The sequence below is a fragment of the Dysidea avara genome, chromosome 10 (genome assembly GCF_963678975.1).
Source record: "Dysidea avara chromosome 10, odDysAvar1.4, whole genome shotgun sequence".
In the NCBI taxonomy this organism is placed as follows: Eukaryota; Metazoa; Porifera; class Demospongiae; order Dictyoceratida; family Dysideidae; genus Dysidea; species Dysidea avara.
In genome coordinates, this window is record NC_089281.1 from 19,448,408 (window position 1) to 19,461,676 (window position 13,269).

The 13,269-nt window shown below is 38.6% G+C and overlaps 2 protein-coding genes across 2 annotated transcripts; both read left to right on the forward strand.

Annotated features, from left to right (window-relative positions):
• The first annotated feature begins 3,740 nt into the window (after window positions 1-3,740).
• LOC136236518 (uncharacterized) lies at window positions 3,741-4,611 on the forward strand. Its single transcript, XM_066026688.1, has one exon. The coding sequence runs from the start codon at window positions 3,893-3,895 to the stop codon at window positions 4,598-4,600; it is 708 nt and encodes a 235-aa protein (XP_065882760.1). The 5' UTR covers window positions 3,741-3,892; the 3' UTR covers window positions 4,601-4,611.
• A 7,824-nt stretch (window positions 4,612-12,435) lies between these two features.
• LOC136236827 (paired box protein Pax-6-like) lies at window positions 12,436-13,020 on the forward strand. The gene has a single exon (XM_066027059.1). It carries the CDS (start codon window positions 12,436-12,438, stop codon window positions 13,018-13,020), a length of 585 nt encoding a protein of 194 aa, XP_065883131.1.
• The last annotated feature ends 249 nt before the right edge of the window (window positions 13,021-13,269 follow it).

A 13,269-nucleotide genomic window follows, 5' to 3' on the forward strand; every position in this document is an offset into this window, starting at 1 on the left:
AGATTATTGGTGACTCTAAGCCTGATGAAGTATCCACTACTGGATCTTGTTACATTTGTGTATATAGCTACTACATAAGATTTCTACTGTACATAAATGCCATGCTACTGTGGGGAATATACACATGCACACAGGATGTCTCCCACATAATACATAATATTCATAAATGATAATCACATTATAGTACTGACCTGAAGGAAGCCTTTCAGAGACAGCATACTTGTGGTTCAGTGGTTAGTTGCTGGGTTTTTCGCTGTCAATGATCCGCCGGCCCACCAAATACGTTTACGTTTCATCTCTTAATTTACTTCACACCTTGTTTAGGTATACTGTAGCTACGTCAGGTAGCTAGTAGCTTTGTAGTTCCAGCGGCGAAAATTGGCAAGGAAAAACGTCATGCACTATAGGGGGGTTACTCTATTATTCAGTTGACTTTCAGACTCCCAACTGGCTGACCTTCAACTGATCAACTCAGTGAAACACCTCGCCGTAGCTATTGCCTTGCGACTATCACGGGCGTATCCTAGGCGCGTTTCGAGATGCGTTGCAAGTATCCTCTTAAAGTGCGTGCTGCCATCAGTATTCTTCAGTTGAAAGCTGCCGTCTTGCTTACACTGTACAATACCTATTTGATCTTATGTTGCGCGGGAAAAATTATTTTAAATTTGGGTAGGTAGCTAGGCCGGTTTGAAAATGAAAATGATAAAAAATTTTAAACACAAGCATACAAAATGCAAATAATGAATGTAGCTATAATAATGCATGCACAGTTAAAAAATCTAGGTTTCATACTCTTCTAGTAGCATCAGATTTAAACATAAATCTCCAAAAGAGCTTTCCCATCGTATTCTACAATTTTAGAGCATTGGACAATCTTCAATGGTCCCTTTTGGACTATATGCACCCTGGGAAAAAAAAAAATAAAAAAAAAAACAAAAACAAAAAAAACAAAAAACAAAACAAAGAAAACTATATCACGAGGATGCTGATGATGTGTTGTCTTTAATTAAGAACACATGATCTGCACACGTGATTTTCAAAATTATTTCATTTGCAGAAAAAATTTAATGCAGTCGGTCGGGCCCGCGCTTACAATTTCACGTGACATCACGTGTAATCAAGACACACGGCAGTGTGTCGTGCGGCCCAAGAAACCGGCGCGCCACACCATGAGTATATTGACAGGAAGAAAGAAAACGTCATTTTCACACCTTTGTATCTCGGTGATTCCTTATCCGATTGGAACCAAATTTGCTACAGAGTGGTCCGCCAGCCAGGGGAGTCTACATTCCAAATTTGAAGGCAATTGCTCCAGCCATTTCCGAGATACAAGCTGCCAAAGTTTCTTTTTCTTCGTTTTTTCTTTCTTCTTTGTGTTTTCGCACACTTGTAAAAATTGCTATAAAACGCAAACGCGTGCTCCAATCGCCTTGAAATTTGGCACACAGAAAGGGAGACCAAAGGCGAACTCTAGCATCAAATTTAGCACAAATCCGATGAATGGTTCAGGAGTTATGACCGATTATTCGCGTAAAATAAGATCGATTTGTTGTAATGCCTACAGGGTAAACCACTTCATGGAATGAGTTGAAAATTGCTATGTAGATGGAGTAACCATCGTAGGAGTGCCTTTTGGTGGTTTGAAAGGAATCGAGATAAAGACCACGTAGACATAACACAAAACCCAACCTGTGTCACAATTACGCGATCGATTTTTATGAATAAAAAAGTATTAGTTATTACGCCTACTAGGCAAACCGCTTAGAACAATGAGCTGAAAATCGGTGTATAGCTGGAATAATCTTCATAGAAAGTCCTTGCAGTAGTATAGAAGAATTGGATTACAAACCACTGAGTTATGATTTGAAAGCCAACTCCGTGTAGCAAATGTAAGATAACACTTCTTATTATTTAATATTGTGCACTACTGTAACTTGTTTCAGTACCTTTTATTGATGTGGTATAGTCCCTACTCTAGTTAAAAATTCCAATTTTTTCTGTGTACTTGTTTGTTAACTTTTTTTGTAAATAATTATTATGACTGGTGAACCCATGTGTACCGCATCTGAAATGGTGCCACGCTCCCCAATTATTGTCTGAAAAGTGAAGTATCCATTGTGCTTCACTGTCAGCTATGTTAAACCCGTTATGCTCACAATCCACGCATACCCAAGGAAAGAAATGGTGCTGCACGCCCCAGTTATATAAATTATCGTCTGAAAAGTGAAATATCCATTACGCTTCATTGTGGACTATGTTACACAGCAGTACGAATCAAGAACTATTTGAAAAGCACCTCTGCTATCAAAATAGCCACTATGAAAAATACAGACGATTTCCGTTTCGAAGGGAAGCCATCACATGCTATTGCCAAATTGACACTTTTTGCTGTTAGCAAAGATGAATGGTACACAGAGGAGGACACTGGTAAGTCCATGAAGAATGCATTGTACATCCTGTGGTATGCCAAAAGGCACCTCTTGGACTGAAGTGATGTTGAACAGTGGAAATATCAAGCCTGTAGCCTTAACCGTTATCAAGTTATGCTTGTTTGAAGGCATCAGTCAGTCAGTCAGTCAGTCAGTCAGTCAGTCAGTCAGTCAGTCAGTCAGTCAGTCAGTCAGTCAGTCAGTCAGTCAGTCAGTCAGTCAGTCAGTCAGTCAGTCAGTCAGTCAGTCAGTCAGTCAGTCAGTCAGTCAGTCAGTCAGTCAGTCAGTCAGTCAGTCAGTCAGTCAGTCAGTCAGTCAGTCAGTCAGTCAGTCAGTCAGTCAGTCAGTCAGTCAGTCAGTCAGTCAGTCAGTCAGTCAGTCAGTCAGTCAGTCAGTCAGTCAGTCAGTCAGTCAGTCAGTCAGTCAGTCAGTCAGTCAGTCAGTCAGTCAGTCAGTCAGTCAGTCAGTCAGTCAGTCAGTCAGTCAGTCAGTCAGTCAGTCAGTCAGTCAGTCAGTCAGTCAGTCAGTCAGTCAGTCAGTCAGTCAGTCAGTCAGTCAGTCAGTCAGTCAGTCAGTCAGTCAGTCAGTCAGTCAGTCAGTCAGTCAGTCAGTCAGTCAGTCAGTCAGTCAGTCAGTCAGTCAGTCAGTCAGTCAGTCAGTCAGTCAGTCAGTCAGTCAGTCAGTCAGTCAGTCAGTCAGTCAGTCAGTCAGTCAGTCAGTCAATACTCAGTAGAAAATTCCATTAAATAAATTGTTTTAAAAATTCCGTAGTAGTTTGTTAAAAGCATTTCGGGTCAGTCTGAAAACTTGTTTGGGCTTAGTTTTACCTGCCTCATCATTGTTAGGGAAAATTGAGGCTGGTTTTTGGGTGATGTTATTTCGTGGGCCACGTCTACTTCTTTGTGGTCCCTACCATACAGTGCTATTGTATTGTATGATACTATCGTACTGTATGATTGTAGCTATATGCTACTAATTTTTAAAGCCATGACCACGCAACAGCTATTAGAGCTAAACTAAGGGCATAAAATACAGTATAAAAGCTCCATGGGTCATGACTCTGAATAAGGTTATTGCTAGAAATAGTGCCTGTGTATAACTGCTACACATTCACGTGATAAATAATGTTAAGTTTACAGCATAATAAATGGGAGAGAATTTGCATGCAGGCAGGAAATGAGAAGCAATGAATTTTCTTGGAATGGCCTTATGGTCTCCTGTAAATTTTTATAGTATTGAGTCAGTTCCTAGAAGTTGAATAGCAAGTGGCACCCCGGGCTCTCTGCCATTGCATCCTTCTTCTTTTCTGCTCTCCATTTTATGGTGACAGATAACCTGTTGTTATTGTGATTTAGAATATTTACAAGTAGTCTAATTTTCCCAGCCTCACTGATGATATAGCTACATGATAAATTTGTTTTGTTGTATTTATCTTATTCCAGCACTCATATATTATACTGGCCATGGAGAGTTTGGAACAGGAAACTAATGCTTCAAGGATGGCACTATACGTAAGTCTCCAAGAAATTCTTGCACTGTATTTTGATTATTTCCGTGGAAAGTTGTTATACATATTCACAGACTTCTGTTACTTTGGTCACTGGGTTGTGGAACTTGCTAGATACTTGGACAACTTGGGTATTGGAGCATGTGGTCACCAAGCCATGGAACAGGGCTTATTGTTCAAGATTGTTGCATCATGTGAGCCAGACCAGAAGGCTGCTGATGGGTGCTTTTCAAGTGGAGCACTTGGATTTGATGACGACGACAAGAACATAACATTTGCTACACACCACAAGCTATCTGGATCACAAAATGTATATGGATGTGACTTTACCCATACTATGTGTTATCAACTTGACGGTCCTAGAGCTCCTTGTCGGCTACCTGAGATGCCAGCTAAGTATCGGTGGCAATGGAAAGATATTATTTCAACAATTTCAAACCCTGGTGAGCGAACTTTTGTAGTAAGAGGAAGAGACAAAGGAAGGAAAGCATGGCACTTTGTTGTTGTTCCTGGATGTTTAGTTGAGAGTTTTAAAGCAGCAACAACTGTTGGAGTTGTTGGTGTTAGCGATTATGGCTTTTCAGTAGCTAGTGGATTTGGTGATGCTCCTCCAGATGATATCCTTAAAAAGTTAATAAGATTTGCCCCCAGTTATTATAATTGACTGATGTACATGTATGTGTATAGAATAATTAATTTTGATCAGCTAAGTTTATATGCATTTTTATATACATAATTTAGTTTTCTGTATCAAAATAAATGCATGTACTGATGACAATGATTGTAAATGTACAAAGTGCTGAGATAAATGGATGTCATCAGTCTGTTGTAATGATGTATTTCAAATTTCTGGGTAGAGTGGATAGTAGTATAAAGGTATACATAGTGCATAGAACTATAGACCAAACTAATAAAGCTGTGTCTAGTATTGGTTCATCTCTCTTGTATGTAGCTACTGTATAGTGTTCTTGCCAAAATGGCACTTGTCAGGTTTAACAGTAAAATTTAACAGTAAAATTTAACAGTAAAAAACTTAAGTCTGTTGTCTTAGCTGTTATAAAATTAGTTAGTTCAGTTAGCAGAAAGTTACTCAGTCAGTCTGTCAAAATAAATTATAAACTTCTCAGTTCACACCGCATGCACCTTTTGGGAAACCTAGCCAATAGCTACTGCCAAAGCTTTGGGAAGGTATTGTGAGGCTGGTTCGCTGGTTCAGTTTTGGTCAATGTATTGAGAAAGTACAAGTCTCCATGATCACTAATATTTATTTATTTGTTTATTTCCATTAATGTAGCTACTGCCATACTGCATGATGATCAGTTGTAAAAGTGTCTAAAATGCAGCCACCTACCTATTAAGGCCATGCAGTAACCGGCTTAGACAGGTTTTTTATGCAGCTCAGAGTATCAATTTGTTTTTATTTTTGCGTGAGTCTAATCGATATTGAATTTAAAGCTGTGAAACTGCTGTGTGGTCACACGAGACAAATTAACTGCCATTTTGTGTCAGGTATTTTTATTTTATTTTATAACAAGTACACAGAAAAATTTGGAACTTTTCAACTAGAGTAGGGACCATACATAGTACATCAATAAAAAGTACTGAAACAAGCTGGAGTAGTGCACGATATTAAATCACAGCAAAACAATAAGAAGTGCTATATCCCTACTGTGCTCAAGATACCATAATGGAAATGCACAGTAGGGATATCACTTCTTATTGTACAGTAGGGATATAACACTTCTTATTGTTTTACTATGATTTAATATCGTGCACTACTCCAGCTTGTTTCAGTACTTTTTATTGATGTGCTATGGTTTCTACTCTAGTTGAAAATTCCAAATTTTTCTGTGTACTTGTTTGTTAACTTTTTTTCGTACTGTTGAACCCACGCATACCGCATCTGAAATGATGCCACATGCCCCAATTATCGTCTGAAAAGTGAAGTATCCATTACGCTTCGTTGTCAGCTATGCTCAACCTGTTACGCAGCATTTTGAATCAAGAACTGTTCGAAAAGAACATCTGCAATCCATGCATACTGAAAGAAAGAAATGGTGCTTGCGTCCCAGTAATTATCATCTGAAAAGTGAAGTATCCATTATGCTTCGTTGTCGGCCATTTTCAACCCGTTACACAACTGTACGAATCAAGAACTGTTTGAAAAGCACCTCTGCTATCTAAAACAGCCACTACGACAAATACAGACGATTTCCATTACGAAGGGAAGCCATCATGTGCTATCACCAAAATCGACACTTTTCACTGTCAGCAAAGATGAATGGGACACAAAGGAGGACACAGGTAAGTCCATGAAGAATGCATTGTATGTACTGCGATATGCCAAAAGGCACCTGTTGGGCTGAAGTGACACTGAACAGTGAAAAAATCAAGTCCGTAGCCTTAGCCGTTATTGAGTTATGCTTGTCTGAAGGCATCAGTCAGTTATTCAGTCAGCTACTGCCAGTCAGTTACTAGAAAATTATGTTAAATAAATTATTTTTTAACTTCCGTAGCAACTTGTTGAAAGCGTTTCGGGTCGATCTGAAAGCTGCCTGGGCTTAGTTTTACCTAATCAATACTGCCTCATCATTGTCAGGGGAAATTGAGGCTGTTTTTGGGGTGATATTATTTTGTGGTCCACGCCTACTCCTTGTGGCCCCTACTATACAGTACTATCATACTGTATGATAGTTATTTTAACAGGGAGACAGCATCAGCGAAGCTGTTTTTCAGCTGTGCCCTGAACAACAAGCAAACTTTACATATATCAATAAATTACAGTGGAACCTGTCTATAATGGTCACCTTGGGACCAAATATATCTGGCCTTTATATACAGGTGGCTGTTATAGAGAAAACTGTATAAGGTGGTCAGCAGCATTTTAGTGGCTATGGCCGTTATAAATGAGTGATTATTATTAAGAGGCTCGCGCCAACCGCAATGCAGTAATATTTTTAGTACAGAAAGGACAAGGTGAGCTTGTTATGAATGTTGGTTATCAGTGGCGGATCCAGGATGGGGCATTTGGGGCAAATGCCCCCCCCCCCCCCTTCAAGAAATTGCATGCAAGATCGAGATACTCTAATAGAGTAGTCAATTACTCTAATAAAGCAGTCACAATGTTCATGAGGCAGTGTAGCTTACCTATGAAGCTATAAATAGGATTTTATTTTACATAACAGACGTGATATAGTTGGTAAGGATAACTAGCTATTATTGTCGTGACCTTTTTTTTTTTTTTTTTTTTTTTTGGTCTTCAACTGGTTTTCAGCAAGGTGCCCCCCCTCTTTCCAAACTCTGGATCCGCCCCTGGTTATAGCTATTGAATACGTTTAAGCAATGAAGCCTGATAGATTATATAGTATTCATTGAAAGGCAGGAAGTGTGATAATTGTGCATTAATTGAAACGGTACCGTGGTGCCAGACAGTTGGCTTAATAAGCCACCATAAAAGGTAGCGACCACTATATGAAGGAGAAAGTTATGTATACAGTGATTCATAGGCGAATTCTTAGTTGGCCGTTATACGCGTTAGACAGGTGACCGCTTAATGCAGACAACAATGCATACATTTGTATGGGAAAATATTTGGGACCTCGTGTCCATGGCCGTTATGCAGAGGTGACCGCTTAATCCAGGTGACCGTAACACAGGTTCCACTGTACAAATTAAAGCATGGCTAAATAATTCATCTTAAAACTATGTAGTGATTCTGCTTTGTGTATGTCTGTATAACGACACCCCCCCACCTGCTATGCTCCAAGCTGATGAATTTTTCAGAGTATTCTTTAGAGCTATAGGATTTTTTCTCAAATGTGTTTCAAACAGAGCTTGTGCCAACCATGATGGACCGAGAAAATAGCCTAATTCGCAAATCGCAGTTGCATGATAATTGGATCTTTCGGTGATATATACAAGGAAAGTATAAAGTGTTCCCCTAAAGAAGAGTCCACTTAGTGGAGCAGGCCCCCCAAAGCGTGATTTCTTACCCAGAGTGAGAAGAGACTCTGAGAAGTTTCAAGAAATGATTTTAAGGATAAGGACAAGCAGTTAGTCTATAACTTAATGGACATCCCAGGAGTGCAGGAAACCAAGGAATTCTACATCAAATGCATCAGGAAGTTGTTCAGAATTTCAAAGAATGGAGGTTTGTAGCTAGCGATAAATGCAAACAACCTGCTGTTTGACCCTGGTGCTGTTTGGCTGCATGTGAATTTGAAAGCATGCAGTGTCAGAGTATATGATGATATTACTAAAAACTGAAAAAGCAACAAGTAAACTGGTTTATGCATGTAAAGAAAATAAGAACAGTGGTAGGCTTCCCAGGTCCAGTCATGGATTTTTCTCCTATTTCTACCTTTTCAAACACACTTTCTGTAACAACTTTAACAGGCTGTAGGGCCAGGAGTCCTACAGACCTTCAGCACTTGTGCTGTAAAATCTAAATAAATTAATTAAAACAAAAAAAATAGTGTTAAAATAATAATTAGGCACATTGTGGAACCTATATTGCTATATAAATTCAAATTTTTTGCAAACATTAAACAAATAGGCTGAACTAGGAAAGTAGCCAGCTTCAGTAATTGCTATAGGTTAGCTACACTAGCAGCTCAAGAAAAAGACTCTGTGCTAGTATGTGGCGATGAAGGTGAAGACTTGTTAGAGAATTCATTACCTATGTGGCTGGAGGTGTGAAGAAGAGTGCATGGCCTACAGTATGAAAGACAGTAAAATTATTGCAACCCAAATATTTTTTCAGAATACACTTACGAGGTGTCATGACTGAGAAAAAGTGGTCTGCCCATTCGAGACTAGATACCATGACATACAGATGAATTTAGAACATATTTGTAAAGTATTTATATAAAATTCCAAGAACCATTGAGGTTCCCTGCGGTTCCCTGGGCCCTTGGTCCTGCATGGCTCCACTGTTTATACCTACCCAATATACCTGGCAATGTTGGTTCCTGTCTAAATCAGAGACGGGTTCAAATGTTTGTATACATCTAATAGACACCTGTTTCATTTCTGTCACTGGTGATATTGCAGGAGAGACACCTGTTTCATTTCTGTCACTGGTGATATTGCATGCTACATAGTTACACCTACTGTATTTTTTTCCAGCACTTATGTATTATACTGGCCATGGAGAGGTTGAAACAGGAAATTGGTGCTTCAAAGATGGTACTATTTGTCTACATGAAATTCTTGCACTGTATAGTACATGTTTCCATGGAAAGCTGCTATACATATTTACAGACTGCTGTTACTCTGGTCACTGGGTTGTGGAACTTGCTAAATACTTGGATAACTTGGGTATTGGAGCATGTGGCCACCAAGCCAGGGAACAGGGCTTATTATTCAAGATTGTTGCATCATGTGAGCCAGACCAGAAAGCTGCTGATGCGTTTTTTTTTCAGATGGTGCAGTTTGGTTTAATAAAGAAGATAAAAAGATCAGGTTTTCAACATATGGCAAAATATCTGAAACACAGAACGTTTACGGATGTGACTTCACAAGAACTATGTGCTATCAACTGCAATGGCCCACAGCTTCTTGTCGGATATCTGAGATATACCAGCTGAATACCAGTTGAAGTGGAAAGATGTTATTTCCTGGCAATCAAATCCTGTTCAATGAACTTATTTAGTGAATGGTAGATACAAAGGAAGGAGGGCATGGCATTGTGTTGCAATCCCTGATGGTTCATCTAAGGATTTTGAAGCACAAGTGGCTACTGGGCTGTTACAAAATACGGCTTTCTTATAGCCAGTGGCTTTGGTGAAAATCTTCCTGATGATTTCTGTGAAAAATGGAAATCATCTTCTCCAAATTATTTTACTAATTGCCATTTGCGAAAGCTGAGTACAGATATCCTCTTGTAGTTTATTGGGTACTTATGTTCAGCCTAAGTACTGTTGCACTGTTGCATTTTGGTGACACACGAAAGTGTAATTTGAAACTGTTTTGCAAAAGCCAAAAGTTTTACATTTTGCAAGCAGGTTTTTTGTCACCATTAATAGTTAATATGTGAACAGCGCCCTATTTATTTCTCTAAGTCAATTTATATCTTTTTAAACTGCTTATTTATTGCTTACCTTTGTTATGTCAAGTTGTACATAGCTGTAGTGCTGTACAGTAAAATTCAATTTGTAAATGGTATTATTATTATGCCATATCCTAAGCTAGCTGCACAGTGGGTGTACAATAGAGGAATTCATGTATGGGTGTTGCACAGTCTACCCAGCTGTAACTGGAGACACAAGTACTGGGTGACCTATTGCTCCTCTGGATAGGCAATGACTGCTGCAGGCCTGTTTCAATTTGTGTGTTTATGTGCAATGTGTGTGTTGTGTGTATGCTTAGCTTTGCTAGGCTTGTGTGTGTGTTTGCATGTGCGTGCTAAAGTATGTAGACTCTTGTATAGTGTGCAGCATGCATAAATGTATAATGAAGCCTGAATAGTCTTAATTAGGTGACCTATAGATAGCTAGAGGTAATGTCAGCTGCTTTGTATCTGTGTGTGTGTGTGCACTCATGTGTGCATGTGCATGCTTTCACGTATAGTGTGGGAATTAAGCATGCAGCTAGACTATAGTGCATTAACAGATATATATGTTTTACTCTATTTGGCATTTTCTTGATGTTTGAAGTGCAAGTGTATTGTGTCTATTATAGTAATGAACATTCTATAGTTACTCCAAAATAACTAACAATAGTGCATGTCTTTTTTAGCATGTACTGCACAACAAAAGTATTAGTGTCACAGCAATGGGCCAAAGGTTGTTTTCCTATACTCCGTGCTTAGATTCCTGAACACTAGCACCCTAACTAACCATAACAGTATACCATGGTATTGTACAGTGTCCAGTACTGATAGTGAATACAAAAAGCAAGAGTTGAGAAAAGCGGTGTTTTGATAAAAAGAAATGTAAGTGAAGTAAAACAAAGCTTCATTAAGTGCATATTGAAAGGCGCAGTCAAAACTGATACACCCACATTGCTAACCACTTGCTTCAACCACAAAGCCACAGTGTAAATTCCATGGGTTGTTGATATTGCAATAAGTATATACCTCTTGGAATTTTATTGAATAGAATTGTCACCACCCTATAAGCCTCAAATGGTGTAAAACTTCAGTTCATTATGTACTTTTCTTCTTTAAATCTCTACGAACCTTTGTAGCTATACATATGTAGCTATACGTACACATTTAATAGAGCTGTTACAAAAGAAAACTGTAAATGAACTCCATTATTATCCTGACATGGCATGGCCACACCTATAGCAAACATGCACTTATATTATAGTTTAAATTGCAACACCAGAACAGGGTCAATTAATGTTATATTGTAGTGAAGTTGTTATCTGAGAATTAGTTGATGAAGAACAAATTGTAACAATGAGAATCCAATTATTTGGATCTGTAGAAAAATATCAAGGTAAGAACATGCTTAGTATAGCTATAATGCATGGTCATACATGCAAACATTTGTACAGAATAATTAAAGTTATGTACTTATTAAATTACTTCAGCTCCAGGAATATCAACAACTATACTAGATAAATCAATGATAATTTTAATATAATTGATGTTTTGACTAAGAAGTAGAAGTAGAAGTGGTAAATCTATCACAATGATCACTTCAATGTATAGAGTATTTCTAATACTCTATAATAGTGTATATGTCAGGTGACAAGTATGTAAGTGTAACCTTATGTCATTCAAATGTCAAACGTTTTAATGAGCCATGCATCTCATCCAATTCCTAGTGAGGAAGCCATAAATGCATGTGCAATTTGGTATGGCCGTTTCTCAAACTTGTGATTAAACTAAATCACACACATGTCATTGCTAATAGACAACTAAAATGCTTTTCTAAGGGAAACACCCTTTTCTTCTTTTAAACTGTTTTCTTCAGTAGGAATCAACTTACTAATGTGAGCATACTATAAAGCTCATAAAGCATATACACTGTTTAAACAAATGTGTTATAAGGTGCTAGCTACCATAGCACATCTGTTTTAACAGTGTATTAGTTTTGTGCAGCTACACATAATTAAATGCATAAAAACGCAGACCAGCTACAGTAGGTGGTGACTTAACTGATCCTGTGATTGCTACTTGCAGTCTGCCTGACAGCCTGGCCGAGGAGTGCAGGATTTCCTTTGCATTCAAACCAGTATAAACAGCATAATATTATATAGCTATTAGCTATATTCATCAATTAGATTAAAATGCATGCAGTTAGTCCATATGCACCTAGCAGCACACATCTAACAAAAATATACGCAACTCTAATAGTACACTCACATTAATTTTGAAAAGTGACAGGTCACGTGACTTGAATCAATTTAAGTCATGAGTGATATTAAAGGTTCAGAACTTCAGCTCTATTTGGATCTGAGGTGTCTTCTGATACAGCCCAGCCTGCAGCTGAGTAGTACAGTCGAGTTTTCCTCAAGAAACTACCGTGGTCTACAACGACAGCCAAAATGGCGGAGAAAACTGCTGACGAACCAGCGACCGAGCAAGAATTGAGCAAAACGCAGGGTAAAAAGGATGGACATCCACCAGTGGAAGGCTTTTCTTGTGCTAGAACAACCCCAAAGAGCTTACAAATGACTTTAGCATCATTCCAAACACCCTCACTGGTGAAGGAGGAGCCTACTGCAGCTACAGTCCAGGCGGCTACTAAACAACGTCACCATAGTGCCTTCAGCTTTGAGTCAATTAGCAGTGAAGAGGAATATTCTCGTAAAGCACCAGAAGACAGGGTAGAGGAGAAGGGAAAAGAGAAGAGGTCAGGCACAAGAAAACGCTTTAGTGATGAAGACTTAGCAGTATTGGAAGAGACATCTGAGAAAATAAAACATCCATACGAATTTTTGGTTACAAAGCTTGCAAATGACTTGAATACTTCAGAGCAAAAGGTGTTAAGATGGTTTTCAGCTAGAAGGTTGAGGTGGAGACAGGAAAGAGACTTGGAGGAGCAAACACGAAGTGGGTTGCGCTCCCCTCAAGCTTCCAGCTCTTCTAGGACACGTTCACCTTCCAAGTCCTCTGTTAGGAAGAAGTGACCTGTATGATATCCCATCTATTAAACTGACTCCATGTTTCTGCTGTGACTGGGTTTGAACATCTTTTGTTGGTCATCACTAACTTGTGCTAATGTACAGTATGTAGTGTTTATTCACTGTATTATGTACAATCTGTAATAGTATACAATCTGTAATAGTATACTAGGGTTGGGCAATATTTCAATATTATCGCCTGTATGCAATACTATGATGTGCAATACTGAGAACCGCAGCTATTTTGAAAATACC